The following is a 17,058-nucleotide window of genomic DNA, read 5'->3' as shown; positions in this document are numbered from 1 at the left end:
TATATTTGGTTGAAGTCTCTGCTCTGATGCAAACAGATTGACCTGATTCCTGCTGTAAAACCTGACAAGTCACATGTCTTCCTGCTGTTCACGCACATTCTGTGATGCACGGCATTAAAAATACTAGCAGACAAAGCTGCAAACACATTGTGTGTGTCTGTGTGTTTTTTTTTTTTTTTTAGTTCCCACATCACACACACACACACACAAACACACACGTTTAACATTTAACAGCTGAAGAGTTGTAGCTTCTCACCTTGGCAGGGTGGAGGTCCACTCCGTACATAGAGAGTTTCTTGGCGTTCTCCAGGAACATCAGGTCCGCCTGGGCCGGACTCATTGACCTACAGCAACACCACAGCAGGAATCCAACAAAATCTTTGGTTACTGTGACATTTTCATGGAGAGCAGGGGAAGCTGTCCTTCCCCCTCGTCCCTGAGTCAAGACACCACTGGTAAAAACATCAATAGCCCCTGAGATTTTGGGTTATTTTGCTTCCTCAGCATGTCTACTTTCAGACTACTAGAAAGAAAATATCATTTAACATACATGTTAAGGTGTTTATTTTATTACACTTGGTCTGTCTGCATCTGTAGAGTTCTCTTTAATTCATTAAAAGTTAGAATTCTACATACTACTAATATGACAAAATGAAACAAGACTTTCGAATCTGGCTTCATCTAATGTTCAGATTTCTGGAGATTTATGCAAATCGGTGGATGTTGAATATGATAATGCATCATTTGCATATATAAATATAAAATTTAAGAAAACTTGTAATTTAAAAAAGTATGGTCTTAACATGAGTAATCAGCTGGGGGAAGTTTCATGGTGATATCTGTTAGATAATTTAGTTTTTTTTTTACCCCACTCACCTGCTGTTGAGTAATTTCATTTGTGCTACTTTCAACCTTTTCTTCAACTTTAAAAGTGAGAGTTCACTTCACTACATTTATCTTATAGCTGTAGTTACTAGTTACTTTCAAACTAAAAAGTTCTGCACACATCATCCTCTTATAAACCAAAGTGTAAAGTTATAGAGAAACGTAAAGTAGTATATTAACACACCGCCAGTGTTAGCGTTCTGACCTGTACGTATGGTGCAGCTCCATCATTTTGTCCTCCAGCTCCTTGGTCTGACCCTGGGCCATTTTCATGTCCTTGGCATAACCGCTGCTGTGCACCTCGGGGTCGTACTCGCCCAGCTCCGACTGCAGGGCGTAGGAGCCCAGCAGGGCCAGGGTGACGAAGGAACAGGGAAGGCGGCCCTGCAGGATGTCCTTCCGCAGCTGGAGACACAGGTAGTACCTTCAATGCACAAACAGGGATCACATGTACTATGTATTGAAATCCATTGACGTGGGTCATCTGTTATCTCGTTCATCTCTCATCTGCACATGCCTCTGTAATGTCTCATCACAATATGTTTGATTCATTTATTAAATGAATGAAGTAAAGTCGAGCAATCCTAATTCTAATCCCTGATGATTCATTTAAATTAAACTTGGTATAGAACGGGGAAAAAAATCCCATGTACTCCTACAATAACTGCAATGTTAAAATTCGCCTTCCTCATCTGGAGAAATAAATCTTTTCCACATTGAGCTTTTGATACGATAAACTCATGAGGTACCTTGTTATGTCCTCGGACAGCTGGGCTGGGTCCGGTGGGTAGAATTTCACATTGAAGGTGAAATTGAAGTCGGCACCTTGAGAAAAAAAAAAAAATGATACTGATGTATTGTATTGATGAAATAACTGTAAATTAAAATGTATTAGAAACATGTTACATAAAAAAAAAATCAGAACACAAGATGTATTTGTGGGTAAAGTTGAGCTCACCTTGCACCTGCCTACGGATCTCCTTGGTCAGGTCCATCCAAGTCTGATCAAGAAAATTACAGATGTCGGTTTGACATCATCAAACACTGTTAATCTAACTGTCAGTAACATCTACATACTGTTTAAAGAGCTGTTTTTTTTCTTGTCTTAATAAAATACTGAGGTTGGATTGTTGGGACTGATACTAACGAGTGACTGTTAGAATCCGGCTCACCTTCACGGTAGGCGTCTGCCAGATGGCCAGGCCGTAGTAGTCCTTCTCCAGGAGGTTGAGGTGGTCACACACCTTCATGAACAGCTCATGACCCGTAGCATGTTTCTGACACGTACACAGACAGAGAGGGAACGAGACGGTGGTGAGAACAGTGAATGGAGCAGTGGTCCAGTGGTTTCCTCCCTTGCAGTTCTTGCCGTTTATTATGTGTGTGTGTGTGTGTGTGTGTGTGTGTGTGGTCTGATTCTACGTAGATGGCTTCCATGTCTGAGGAGGGGGATGTGGTTGGAAGTGGCTGGGATTAGGTGAGAGTTTAGAGGTTGTTTAAAGTAGTCCCCTTAGTCTGGGTGAGAAGTTCATACAGAGGGTGGGTTTGGTCCATGGTGGGGGAAGTTCCAGTGGCAGTGGTATGTGCAGTCAGGGTCTGGATATTTTCTGCTCTTCAGGCTCTGTGCTTCAGCTCATTCAATTTGGAATAAAGTCATCTGAGTAGGCTTAAGCGCCCAAACTGATAGACCCAGGAGACCAACTCTTGTGGATGAGCACGGTGAAGAAGAAAACCCCTTTAAGACTGCAGCAAGCGCTTCTTGTGTTTCCTACTTTATTTTCATTTCTCACCTTTTTCAGAAACCACACACCTACACACAAATATAAACTCAAACCTCTGACAAAGCTGCTTGCCTGTACACCCAGTTAAAAGTTTTTATTCTGCAATAAAGTTTTTTTTTCTAACTGGAACTTTTGGATTATTTGCGATTTAACAAGTCACTTCAGGTGGTGGGCTGTGAATTTCCAGAACCTGAGTGTAGGAGAGAAGCCGCTGTCAGCCTTTCTTTTAACCAGGCTGTTGATGAGGAGGAAGCGTATGCGTGGGGTGCCATTGTCGTTGCAAATCCTCCTGTGGGTAGTTGTGGCTGAATGGAGATGGTTGTCGCAGTGTTAGTGAGGATAAGATTATCAGACATTAACAGGATGTGAAAATGTTATTTCCCCTTTCCTTCTCTAACCAGATGATGGTCTCAGTGAGTGTTCGAGCCATCCTACCTGTTTGCAGGGTAAGCAGTCCATAAAGAGTAGGTGGTATATGTTTAAATGGTAGGTGCTTGATGTTGGAATGATGTAGGAATCAGTAGAAAGGGTTGTTGTGTTTTTAGCCCTTGAATCGTGTCCTTTCCCACATCTGCCCATTTATTCTTATTCTCTTGATATTTCATAGAAACAAAAAAAAAAAAAGACCTGTAGGCAGGTATGAACACCCCATGGTCTGTCAAGCCAATGCTAGTCAGACCTGCAGACCCACTGGTCCAATGCAAGTCTCCGGCTGAGAGCGGCACAGACACTGGGAAACAGTCCACCCATCATGAGTGTCTATGTGTTCTACATGCGACTCACGGGTTAGAAGGAGTTTTATATAGTTTTGCAATTTTGCGAAAATAAAATTCTACGTAAAAAGGGGAGTGGCTTATATCATGAGATTCAGCTAAAGTCAGGGAATGTACACAGACATAAGGTTTCTGAATGTGGGAGATACAGGCCAAAACAGCTTTACCTTGATTTGATTAAAGCGCCACCTGCTGATGAACATATGTCATTTTTGCTCTCTGACATGTGCACCGCTCTCTGCCTCCCCTGAAAAATTTGAATTAAACATGTTGTTCTTACATCCAGCTCACACTCGTACAGAGTGTCATCCAGCAGGGTGACTTTGATCTGCATGGTCTTGGGTCGGCGGGGGGCTCTAGGAGCTTTGGCCTCCTCCTCCTCTGTTGTCTTCTCCTCGTCCTCTCCCTTGCCGCCTCCTTCAGGACCGGACTCCTTCTCCTTCTCTTGGTCCTCCTCCTTCTCCAGGGCAGCCGTCTCTCCTTTCTCCTTGTCGTCTTCTTTGTCCTTTCCACCCTCCTCCTCCTCAGCTTCTTTCTTCTCCACCTGGACAGCCTGACAAAGACAGTTTGATTACAACGCTGTCTCCACAGTCCCTGTGAGAGACTTACCGCTGAAGACATTCAAGTCAAACTGGCTGTCTAAAGTCTAAATGGCTGTAATGTAAATATGGACAGTATAAAGGGGTTTAATACTGGACAGTGTGGCAGAGACACAGAAAGAGAGCAGGAAGTAACAAGCAAATGATCTAGCCCAACTGTGGACTCACTGCTCAGGGCATGTGCTCCCATATGGTACGCAGCCTAACCATTTAGCTATTCAAGTGTGTGTGTTCAAGCACAGTATTGAGTTGTAGGTCAAGTCAGGTTTTGGTGCTCTGAGACTGGTCTGCCTGTGCTGTGTTTGTCTTATATCACCCTTATAAAGCCCTCACCGTGTGAACAGAACAAAAGAGCTTAAATAAAAAACAACCCATGTAAACCCTCAGCAGGGAAATCAATTCTAAAATCCAATTCAAATAGAAATAACACATTCACCTGGTAAAATCACTGCATTTTTCTCCCCCTCACATGAAAAGTACAGTAGCTGCTTATATCAATAAAAAGTATCAATGTGAGGATGGAGATCAGTGATCCAGGTTCTGGTTTTACTTAGTATTAGATGAAGCCCCCATCCTGCTGACAGGATCGAGACACAGCATACAGGCTGACCTGAGCCTCAGCACTGCTTACTGAGTGCTGATCCAGGGCGACCTCTCCCTCCGTCCTCAGTTCAGGTTCGGGGTCGGCGATGGGGGCTTTAGCTTCTTCTTCTTCTTCTTCCTCCTCCTCCTTGTCCTCCTTCTCTCCCCCCTCGCTCTCACACTGCGAGCGTCTCTTCAGGAGGGAGGAGAAGAGGCGGGAGAGGCCGCGGCCGGCAGAGTTGCGGTTGCGAGGCCGGAGCTGCTCCTCCTCCGGTGAGGGCGGCCTGGCGTCCTGGCCGCCTTCCTCCTGCTGCCTTGGCTTCTTCTGGTGACTCTCTGCCTCGTCTGTTGTCATGGCAACAGCTGCGGTGGTAGAAGACAAAACCAAGTTAAAGAACAGAAACAGGCCTGGATATATGATAATCCAGATAAACAGATCAAACATTGATATCAGTCTGGTGATTGTGAACACTCAGAGCATATTTTCTACTCAGTATGTGATTCACATTGGAAAATTAAAGGCTGAGACACGCTGACTTATGTCCCTAAGTCGAGCTCCAGTAACACTGGATCCTACATTTCCCATCATGCAACTCAATGGTGCCATTCCTTAAACCATCCATTTATTAGAAACAAACTCCATGACCCCAATTCACATAACACATTAAAACCTGAAATCTAAAGCCCATAACCCTGATGACATCACTCGAGTTTATTTATTTATAACAGCCTGAGTAGTCCTGCTCATGATGATAAAAAGTGGAGGAGTAGCCCTTTAACTTTTAAAGCCTTACTTTCAGTGTCTTATCTTTAAGAACATTCAGTAAACCGTCAGGAGGAACCAGGGTTTGGTTTTTGTTGGGCCCTACGCTGGATTAATTTCAGGACTGAGGCCAAAAGTGTGTGCTACCCACAACAAACAAACAACTCCATTATTTTATCTCTGTGTACAGCTCACACACCTCCAGCTGCTGCAGAGACCACGACACGTAGCGCGCAGACGACCGGGGGGAAGGTGCTCCTCCTAACAAGTTCACTATCACAAAGACGGTGAACTTGTTAGGGCAACACGGTGCTGCACGCTGCTCCAGACACACAGGTGAACATAAAGAGACACAGAGATGGTTTATGTTCCCTCTGAGCCTGCACTTGAGCACGCTGTGGTAAATTACAATTCCAGCAAATTGTGTGAACCACTGCCAGCAACTTTCAGACCCAGATGAGCTGTTACCAGGAAGCTAAAGCACCAGGGCATTTTAAACATTTAATTCTCTTCTGTGCGGCAGCATTTTAAGGCTACTGTTGATTTCATATCACCTGGATTTCAGTCACAATTTCCTTAAATGTCTCTGGAAAACCAATGCATTTGACGTCTCCTCCTTGACTGAAAAGTCTATTTTCAGTCCACGTGCACTGGAGGCTCTCGCTCTCTCTCTCTCTCTCTCTCTCACACACACACACACACACACACACATTAAACTGAGAGTTTAGGTGAGCACAGAGAAACTTTCCTCTCTTCCACAGATGAATGTGAAAATACCCAGACATCATTAAGGAAGAAAGAAAAAAAAAACTTTTTTGAGTGCGGAGCAACTCTGACAAACTGCCGATGATGCTGAGGAACCAATCAGATGGAGAAGCCCTACTGGCAGCCAATCACACGAGTCAATGACCACTGTATTTCACAAGTAGCAAAGTCCCCCTGAACCATATCAGCAGCCTGTGTTGTCTCGACTGCAACTTTATCCTTCACAGATTTTAAAAGCACAAGATGTAAAAATAACCTCCACCACTGACAAAGCTTGGCATCATCTCCTTCTCATCACACTATTTTATTGCCACAGGGTTAAAAACCCTTGTCTCACTCTGACCTGGTGCTAATGGCAGCACTAAACCCCAGAGACCGCTGGGATTCTCACTCCTCTGCTAAAACATGCATCATCTTGTCATGATGCGCTCCTTCTGTTCTCCGTCGTCCCCTCACACAGCGACGGCTCTTGGCTCGCGGCTGACGTGGCCATATGCGAGCTGACTGCTCACATATTTACATTTTACAACGCCTGCACACGGCCGATCCGCTGCAGCAGAGAAAGGTGGGCGGCTGCACGGGCTGCGTCGGCTGGCGGCTGAAACACCACAACAGTCGGGCATGCCGTTGCCGCGGCAACAACAGCCACGTCAGAGAGGAAGATTATCGAAGAGACACAAACATATGAAAACCTATGCAACAATAAGCTGCTTTAAAAAAAATAAAATCGTTGAGAGAAGAGAGGTGATCAGTTTTTTCTGTAGCTGCAGGGCTGCTGTCTTTACAAATCTTTTCCATCTCAGCGATAATGCAACACTTTATACCAAAACAACTGCTTTTTTTGATATATTAATTTTGGAAATAGAAATAGTTACTTGAATATTTTCTTATTTATGCTGTTTTGCAATTGTATTTCACTACATTACAGTTATCTGACAAGTTTAATCGCTAATTACTTTCCAGATTAAGATGTTATATGCAAAACATGAAATGATCAAAGACGCCTAACCGTAATAGCACGTGATGTGATATTACTGAAAATGAATGACATCAAATTGTCAACTTTCACCTTCAAACACAAAATAAATGGTGTTAGTAGTTAGCATCATTTAAACTAAACTACAGCTAAATGCTAATAGCTGCTAACGAACCACATCCATGACGCTAACACGCTCACAGTGACAATGAGTTGCTGTCAGCTGAGGAGTTAACTGAGGAGCTAAATATCATCTACGTACGAAAAAATTCATGGCAGTCCATGTAATAGTTGTTGACATGTTTCGATGTACGCCCCTTTTTTTTGTTCTGTCACGTGTCCACCAGGAACAGGTCTTCTCCATTTTTATAAGCGTACCTCTCTATATTAGCTCTGACGGACGTGTAATGCAGAGGCATTGTTTTTTTTCTGCAAGCACCTGTGTCATCTCCACAGGCGCTCGCTCAAACATCACAAATCTCCTGCCGTCTATGTTGTGTGACTATGAAGTTTTTCTCTCAGATCGGACAATATGTTGTATGACTAATTGTCTTAAGGCTGAGATACACAAAGGCAATACTAGTACAATATTTTGATGTATCATGGACAGGGTGTCACATTTTCCCCCCATAATTTAGGGGAAGGTCCAAAAAATGTATATATTCCCACAGAGAGCTTTGCTTCTTTATTTCATATGGTCCTTTAACACTTCCTTGTGTCAGAGGCAGATGACCCATTGTTGCCTGACATGTTCAGCACACTTAAGTCTCCTGATACGACACTTTAAGGTACACTAGCAGATTGAGGGTGGACACAAATCACAGCTTGCCAACACATGAAGTTCCAAAAGCTGCTGGTCTGCAGCCTGCAGCGCCCAATGGATGCTGGCACAGCCGCATAAAGAGCTGACAGGGCAGAGAAAATTGAAAGCTTGGGCTCCACAGCTCCAGGTGTCCTCAAGAGTGTGTAACCAGAACTGCACACAAAAATAAAGTAGTTCACGTTCCGGGGGTTGGCTGTTCACTCAGCGTATGGTCTAAGGCAGCAGTCTGGAGCAGGTGTCACACATAACACAAGAGTCTGCAGCTTTTCAGTCGAGATAAGCACTACGGCTCCTTGATATATAATTGTTGCCTGGTTGGTGAGATGTAGTCCTGGGAAGTAAATAATGTTCCCGTCATTAAATCTCCTGTGACAACCAACATGGACTTATGTTAGATCAGTTTGATAGATCAGAACACATGTAGTTTAAGTAGATGGGACATGGGCCTACAATATAACAGGTTATCTATAGTATTGGACAGTACAAAGGCTCTGATCAGAGCAGCACATGAACAGGCCCTAAGCATCAGATAGACCACACAGTAAACGGGATCCAAGGTGTCTCTGAGACAGTTCAGCACATAGTAGCAAGGTTTGACATCGGACATTGAGGGGCATAACCAAGCAGCTGGGATAGATGCAAGTACCATGAACCATGATGGGACATGGCACCAAAAATGGATGGCAACAAAGCTGAACTAAGATCCTGTGGGACTTCAGGTTCCAGACTGGCAAGCAGCTGCTGGCCAACCAACCAGACCACTACGGTGGTTGACAAGAAGAGGGCAACTTCAGCACCAGGGGCTGAAGGAACAACTGGAGCAGATGTGGAAGGTGAAGACCAAAGTGGTCCCCAGTGGAGTGTTAGGAGCTGTAACCCCCAAACTGGGAGAGTGGCTCCAGCAGAGTCCAGGTATAAGGTCTGTCTAGAAGAGTGCCGTCCTAGGATCTAGCAACATCTAAGATACTGACCCGAGCTTGAGGACGACACACATAAAACTGATATCTTAATTTTTTACGCCTTAAAATCGATATTAGCATCTGACTCAAAAATCATTCAGGCTGTGTTCTTGTTATGTCTTTGTGTGGTTTTCCTGTTATCTGCTTCTGCTTCCATACCAGCCCACAAGCCTGATTTTGCCTTATTAAAACACCACTGAATCAGCCTGCCTGTCTGTATCTGGGTCCTTCCCCTGTGTTCCAGGCCTCAGCCATGACACTCTAGAGCAAAACAGGTCACTCAAATTATTAGTAATCATCCTCTAGGGACCATGACTCCATAGCTACATAGCTAAATTCCATGGCAATGTAAAGACATCCAGATTTCTCTGTTTTTTTTGACCAATGGGAATGAAACCATCCCATTGGTCAAGGGTGGTTTGGGTAAGGGTCAAAAAAATGTTTTTTACACTGAGCTGATGTAAGGTCAGAGGTTAGAGATCCCACCCAGATGTTGACTCACTGTCTATCTAGTACACCTGTGTATTTTATCTTTCTTTATCCATCAAAGGCTCAGATAGTGGAAAAGATCTTGCCTTCAGTGTTGAGTAACATCCAAACCATCGACCTGATTTTTGGGGTCAAACTAAAGGAATGATGTGATTGTATTGTTTGTTTGACGTGGACCAAACAGTTTTATGATTTCCAATTCAGATTCTTAGATTTGGACTAAAAGTAAGGCTTGGTTCAGAGGTTAAAACTGAAATGCATTTGTGGAAAAGCAAAAAACATGCTTAAGCGTATCCGTGTTTCTGATTGTGCGGTAGCTCGTGTCAGAGTGCGGAAAGTGAGCTTAAGGACTGGAAGCGGCTTTAAATTTAATCTGGCCCTGTGTGGGATTAAAGGCTGCTGTGTGCTGATGTGGAGGCCAGAGGAGGCTGGATGTCTATCAGTTACGGGTGGACACCCCTCCCTCCTCTCGCCCACAACACACACACACACACAGTGCCGCTCCGCTAGCATGCGCTCTGGAAACAACCCAGAAACTGGGAGTCAGCCTGACCCAGATGAAATCAGAGGCAGGGAATATTTGATGAAAGACACAAGTGAAGGAAAAAAAAAAAAGCCCTAAAACACACAAAGAGCTGAACCACAGCAGAGCATCTGTGTGGGGAGAGGGCAGTACGGGGTCACGCTGCCAACTAGGCCCGAGGGATAAAGATGCTGGAGACAGGAGGCATCTGTGACAGCGATGGAAGTGATCAATATCAAGGCACAGCACAGCTCTGAACCCGCACAGTCCTCACAATGTCTTCATCCGCATCAAAATATCCTAATGATGTACAGACAATGCTTGACAATGCAATTTGACAGACTTAAACAAACCCAGAAAAAAGAAAATCCTCGTGGTCAAAGAAGTCAGTGAGCAAACTACGTTCGCGTAAGATGCAGGTCAAGCTCCAAAAAAAAAAAAAAAAAAAAAAAAAAACCCAAGGTCAAGAATGAACTTTGACACTCACAGAGTGAACGGGAAACAACAAGTATCACCTATTTGGAATAAACAACGATACAAGTAAAACAACTTCATGCCAGCACACACAAATCAGCAGTAGTAGTAGTAGTGCTCAGGTTGAGGAAGTTTTACGTCAGTGTCTGAAAGCCTGCATGATCTGCTTTGTTCACCCGAGTTCTCCGGAAATGACGAGCCGACAAACGCGTAGAGAGTGAAATAAATCAGGAGCGGAACGATAAATATAGACACAGGTAATGAGGCAGATGAGTCATGAAGACAAAACTAAGCACCCAACGTCCATCGATACTGCACACAGACAGGTGTTTTTGTTGGTTTAAAGCTGCTGCAGGTACACCACTGACATCTCAGACCATGAAAACATTAAGGAATGGGCCTTTAAGTCAAAGCTGCAGCTGGACTGAGGTAAACATCAGCGTCTCAGCACTGCGCCATGCTCGTACCAGCTCCTCCACCAGAGTAAAACCCCGTTAGGCCTCAGCTATCTCACATTAGATCATCTTCACAGTCACCTCGGGGGGGGGGGGGGGGGGGGGGGACACAACGCATGTTTGACATGTTTGATTACCAAAGGCCACTGACTGAACTAAACGTGTGAGAGCTGCAGTGATGATGGATATTACAGGAGCGAGTTCACACCAGTGTTTTCCTCTAATTAAAACTGCCATGTGGGTCAGTCCCGTCCAGCTCTGATGAGAGCTGTTGCAAGCTGAAAGTAGCTAATTCACAAAACACTCGACACTCTGCAGAGCAACTTAAAGGAAAAGCACCGTCCTTAAACGACCCGACAAGAGTGAGCCTGACGTCTGGGCAGGATGATTTTCACTCAACGGAAAGAAACGAAAAAAAAACATAGTGAAAAACGTAAACATGTTAATGAGGACGTGATGTGTAGGAGAAAATGACTGAAACAAGGAAAACCAGAGACAGAGACGTTACGATCGGGTGCTACACAAGAACGTATAAATATGATGATGATGATGATGATGATTATTAACAGCAGCTGAGTCCTACAGTCATCCACCTTCAGCACAAGATGATATGAATATTGCATGATGATATAAAACAGTATGAGGCTTTCCACAGCTTCAATTAGAAACCACTGGCTTTCAGACAGGCACATAAAGTGTAATAAAAGACATAAAAAGAGAAAACTATTTCATATATTTAAACTGCCTCATACACCAGTGTCCACTATAACTGACAACTCATAAATGCAGCAGTTTCCATTTTGACTGGGCCTCGTAACTAAGTACACAGAAGCAATCAGAGATGGCTGTAATTTGGTTCAGAGCTATGATCCTTATGAAATCTGTGTTTCCAAAATGTGACATAACATGACAGAAAACATAAGAGACTATGAAAACAACACGTCTCTTTTTTTTTTTTGCGGCTCCTGGATGATGAGTGAAAGCTGCTAACTTTTCCCTCTCCCTGCAGAACAAATGAAAGCACATGAAGTGTCCACGGCCAACAGTCTCCATGATGATTCTACAGTCTGCTGGGAAAAACAGATGACACCGACTAACGCCTGCTGCTCCCACTGGATCAGACACGGATAGCATGAAACCTGATTCCAGATGACTGATTAAGATGATTAACGCAACAATTAGGCCTATTCATTAAAAATAACAATAAATAATTTTTAAAAAATCACAAATATTAATGATTCTGTAATAATAATATGAGAAGTGTCGCTGTTTACAAAGAACTATCTGCTCTGGCTCATATCATCACAGCATCCCTGTATTACCACACATTATGTTCTAACAAATAATATTAATACAAACACTTTATTAAAGCTATTCCTGATTTTTCCTTCCTCGTCTGTTCCTTAATGAAAAGCAGCGCGTTTGACAGCGGGAACAATAAAAGGGGCGGTGGGTGTACCTGTCTGCAAATGGCGCTGAATGTGAAAAATGTCAACAAATTCCCTCGGCAGCGGCACAGCGTGATGTCCAGAGTCACTCACCCCGCTCTGCTCAGATCATCCAGCGGGGGAAACGGCTCGTCGCGCGAAGGTGTGCAGAGACGGTTCACGGCGCGCGGCTCGTGCCGAGCATCAGTTCATAAAGCGCTAATTCATCAACGTTATCAGGCGGCGTTTTAACAATGTGTTTAGGTTCCAGGAGCGAAGGCTGTGTCCGTGTGCTACGAGGTGCCCTCAGCGTTGTCTCACAGGCGAGACAGAGCAGGCGCGCTGTGCGTGATCCCTAGGTCAACCTAAAAATCTCTTTTCTTCTTCTTTAAAAAAAAAAAACTTGTTTATTACTTGATTGACTACAATTAATAAATTTATTTTTAATAAATGAAGCTCTTTAATTTGAAGACCCATTAGCTGTGAGTCACTGAAAGTCCAAATCACAGAGCTCTGAGTTTGGAATGAGCTGAGAGTAAAATAATGTTAAGTATAATCATAACCAATGAAAATCAATAGATGAAAAAAAAAAACTGTTTTAAAGCTAGTTTGCTGAAATCCACACAATTTGATACATTATTACTTCCAATATGATTTATAATAATGAATATAATGTAAAACAGTAGACCAGACCACCATGTGAAAGTGATTTTCTTTTTATCTTTGTGTGTACAAAGATTAAAAAATACACAAAAATGTATACAAAGATTTTTTTAAAAAGTGAACATTTTTCACAGTACTGGTCCTTTTACTTAGTGCTACAGTGATATATACTATGTACTTTTCATTATGTATTTTATTTACTGTACTGGTGCACTAGAAATATCAGTACTATCAGTACAGTGTTTTTTGTGCATGGTTATATTAAACAAAGGATGACACTGTACATCCAAACATGGAGGCCCATTCATTATTTAAAAAATACACTGAAAAACGTTCCCTTGCTCCCCACGTGAGAGCCCACAAGGCTTGAGAATTTGTGTGTATCTCTGACTTCACCTGACTGTCTCTAAATATCCATAATTTTTTGTCCCAGTGCCTTTTCATAATCGATTATATATTTTGTTGGGCAGAAACAGATGAACAGATACACAGACACAACCATCCTGTAAGACAACACACAGGGCTAAGACACCCTTTCACACACCCTTTGGCTCCCCCTTCTTTGTACAGCAGGGTGGAGCTTTGTATGTAATAAGGCAAGTGTATTTGTGGGATCAGCCAATGGGAGCAAAGCAGGGTGCAGCCTACTCCAATCACAGCTCTGGAAGCTGCTGTTCATGGCAGAGCTCCACCATCAGTAACCAAGGATCCCTGTGCCATAAAAATCAATGCCTCCATTTTCACTCAGCTATTAGAAACAGTGTATCAGTGAAAGAGCAGAGCTTGGATGGAGGTTGAAGGCATTTTAGGATTTATTTAGAAAGGTGTCGCTGTAGGCCCCCGCTTCTGTCTTTAACCGATGTAACGCCGTGTTTTATTCTATGGCAGCCAGTGTGGAGTGCTGAGAGGATTGGAGATACAATCCCACACGTGTTTGGGCACCAATCGTTACATAATAAACTGTAGTAGGCCCACATTCACAGGAGTGCATGTGAAATAAGGTTGTGTGATCTGATCCGGCATCACTCACATCCTCTAAATAATGAATAACAGTAACGCAACCTTTAATGACAGGGACAGAAACAATAATAAGGAGCTGGAGAGGTTGTTGTTCACAGTTACAAGACACTGCACAGCATACTCAGAGGATCAGAGGAGGAAAGTGCTCACATCCCTGAAGGAATCTTTTTTTTCTCTCATTTTGTGAAATAAAGCTCGTTCACATTCACAAGAGTCAGGAAGTAGTTAGCCAAGCTTAGCATAAGGACTGGAAGCAGGGGGAGACAGCTAGCATGGGTCTGTCCAAAGCTTAAAACAAAAAACACCTACCAACATCTCTGGAAAGCCCTATCAACACTATATCTGGAGGTGCTGCACATAAACACTGTCAGCTTCAGCTTATATGACTGAAAATCCTTGATCCTGATTAACGGGCAGGTGTTAGCATCCAGACACCCCTGACACAGGTGTTTGCAGTTTTAATTTCTAAATCTTAGGTAAAGACGGCAACAATGAGGCTTAGCTTACAACATGTTAGAATTGTGAAACTAAAAAAAAACTAAAAAATAGAATAGTTAAATAGCTGCAAAAAGACAACTTTGCAAATTGCAAAATTTTAAACCATGCTAAACGTTCTATATTACTTTGAAATCATGACAAGGAGAAAAGAAACTTGCTAGCTATGTTGAAAATGGCGGTCCACTGTACTTAATGATAATTAGAGCAAGTACTAATGAACCTTTGCTAAACAGCGGCCACTGTTGTTCATTAGCAATTAGCAATTTCAGCTTTGCTAACATCAGTATCAGCTGCTGGTTATACCAGACAAAGTAAAGCTGTGGCAGCAAATCTCCTGAGTAACAGTGTATTTCATCATGAATTCTTATGAATGAATCTTTGGTTTCCTTCTGAAATGTGGTCAAACTACGAAGCCTGAAAACATGGAAATACTTTTTTAACCATGCCTCAGTTACCAACGGTACTGAAGTAAAAAGACTTTCTAGCTGACCAAAATGAAAAACACAACATTTGAATCAGCACCAGCATGCACACAGAGACATGGCGTGGGTCTCCATGAATCCAGCATCATGGTTATAATCAGCATATCTAAGCCACTTTGGCTGCTTTTGTCTGGGGAGTGGTCTGTTCAGCAAAACGCCCCCTTTGCATCAGCAGTCTGTACAGTCACATCTTCTCACACATTCGCACACACACTCCTTCCCCCCATCACTACACAAAAGGCCACCCGTTGGCCCTGGCAGCCCCCTTCCCCCCCCTTCACTATCACTAGCAGCCCCCCCTCCATCCAGTGAGAGGAGCAGGTGCTAAACCAGACTGTCTGCTGAGGTGAAGTGACAGCATGGAGCACGGCGGCTCCCCAGAGAGGAGCAGAGAGAGAGAAGACCAGAATCCAAACACCAACACCCCCTCCACATGTCCAACCCTTCCCTCCCTGCAGTGTCCCACCAGTATGTGGACAAAACATTTAAAGTATAAATGATGTCTGGTGTAGAGAGGAGCCACAGTAAAGATGACAGCATTAGGACTGATGCATCATCCTTAGTTAACCTTTTTAACACTGTAACTCATGCTGCTCTGCCAAACACAGTCAAAACCCACTGAAATTTCAAAATAAGACTTATGAATTATGATAAGACTTACAGGAAAGTGTGTATAAAATAAAATGTATGAATATTTCCATTATCTCCAAATTAATGAGACAACCTTTTCAAAATGTGTGTATTGGTAATATTCTGTCAATGTGGTGGTGCATTTAATTTGATATTTGTCTAACTGCTGTTCTGCATGTGCTGAGTAACAATGGCTGAGATGTCTTTTGCCAGGAACAACTGCTACAGAGTTCAGGTGTATATGTATTTTATATGTATATATATATATATACATATATATATGTATTCACAGGTGGGATTTCACATCTTGAATGTAAGGTAAATCCCGTTCCCCCTGTGTGAACAAAGCAGTGCTCAATAAGCTTCTGCTCCCCCTCCTTCTTCTACTTGACATCTGCTTTGTGGCCTCCAGCTGAGCATGTGCTCTTTAATTGCCTTCCTCCACTTCCGCTCAATTAACGCCAGCGCCAGCGAACAACAACAGCCACCAGGCCAGTCGCAGCGCCACGGCAACAGCGAGCTCGAGGGGTGCGTTTCTGCCGAGAGGAGTCGAAAAGTGACTACAAGAGGTTTATTGTTCACCATAAAGCTTTAAGGGTCAGAGATCCCCTGCTGTGACGACACCGGGGGCTTTATTCTGTTGGAACAAAGATGTCCGAATCTTTGTGACATTACAGGTGTGCACAACAAAAACAAATTAAATTTTTTTTTAAATACCTGGAGGCACTGTGACCTCACGGCAGAAGCCGGGTCACTGTAATGTTACTGTCTCTGCTGTTACATCAGAGAGTATGTGAGCTAAAAATGAACTGGACCATCTGCTCCTGCTGCCTACCTTGCATTACATCAGCAGAAAGACGCTGCATGTATTCAACTAAATATACAGATGTGTTTGTGTGTCTGTGTGTGAGCCTGAACATGTGTCATGTACTCAGGACATATGACAGTGTAGTCTTGTCCCACTTGGGACTGCTACAACATCCAGCTTATTTTTAACTGTGTAAAGTTCTGTGACAGATGTGGAAACAGGAAAAAAAAATTGAATTTGTGGCCATGACGCACAGATGTAGTTTGACTGATGATGTACACAGCTTTTATCATTTTGTATTTGTAAAACACCCAACAGCACATTTGCTTCTTGAATACTTACAAGAGCTTGGACCTTACACCTAGATAACAACTGTGCTGAGCAGGGAAGCATCTCAGGATATTGGATCTGTGCTCAAACAGGCTGTGCTGCATGTTGCTATTCATTAGCCAAGAGCTCTATTGAGTGTGCATCATAAAGACTACAACGCCGTGAGCTGATGAAGACTTCATCCTCCTCTCACTGGGCTGATCCGTACAGTGTCCATCATGACTGTGGTTCATGAGTGTACATCTGCCTGAAGGCTGGATGTGAGTAAAGGCTCCGCTCTCCGTTGGATCAGCGCGTGGACATTTGATGATGATAATCCACCCTGAGTCAGAGACCACCTGTTCATTCATTTG

At 43.3% G+C, this 17,058-nt stretch overlaps 1 protein-coding gene across 1 annotated transcript in view; it reads right to left on the bottom strand.

Moving 5' to 3' along the window:
• The window catches only part of epb41a (erythrocyte membrane protein band 4.1a), a 35,369-nt gene extending 30,394 nt beyond the window's left edge, over positions 1 to 4,975 (bottom strand). Inside the window, exons 1-7 of the mRNA XM_041052951.1 lie at positions 4,649 to 4,975; positions 3,720 to 3,992; positions 2,058 to 2,162; positions 1,844 to 1,886; positions 1,635 to 1,710; positions 1,091 to 1,309; positions 257 to 344 (exon numbers count right to left, since the gene is read on the bottom strand). Of these exons, the coding sequence (XP_040908885.1) occupies positions 257 to 344; positions 1,091 to 1,309; positions 1,635 to 1,710; positions 1,844 to 1,886; positions 2,058 to 2,162; positions 3,720 to 3,992; positions 4,649 to 4,975 (1,131 nt within the window). The remainder of the gene's footprint in view (positions 1 to 256; positions 345 to 1,090; positions 1,310 to 1,634; positions 1,711 to 1,843; positions 1,887 to 2,057; positions 2,163 to 3,719; positions 3,993 to 4,648) is intronic.
• Between the last annotated feature and the right edge of the window lie 12,083 nt (positions 4,976 to 17,058).

Source organism: Toxotes jaculatrix, chromosome 13 (assembly GCF_017976425.1).
Source record: "Toxotes jaculatrix isolate fToxJac2 chromosome 13, fToxJac2.pri, whole genome shotgun sequence".
Classification (NCBI taxonomy): Eukaryota; Metazoa; Chordata; class Actinopteri; family Toxotidae; genus Toxotes; species Toxotes jaculatrix.
The sequence above is the reverse complement of the archived record's forward strand: the minus strand, read 5'-3'. Positions and strand labels throughout refer to the sequence as shown.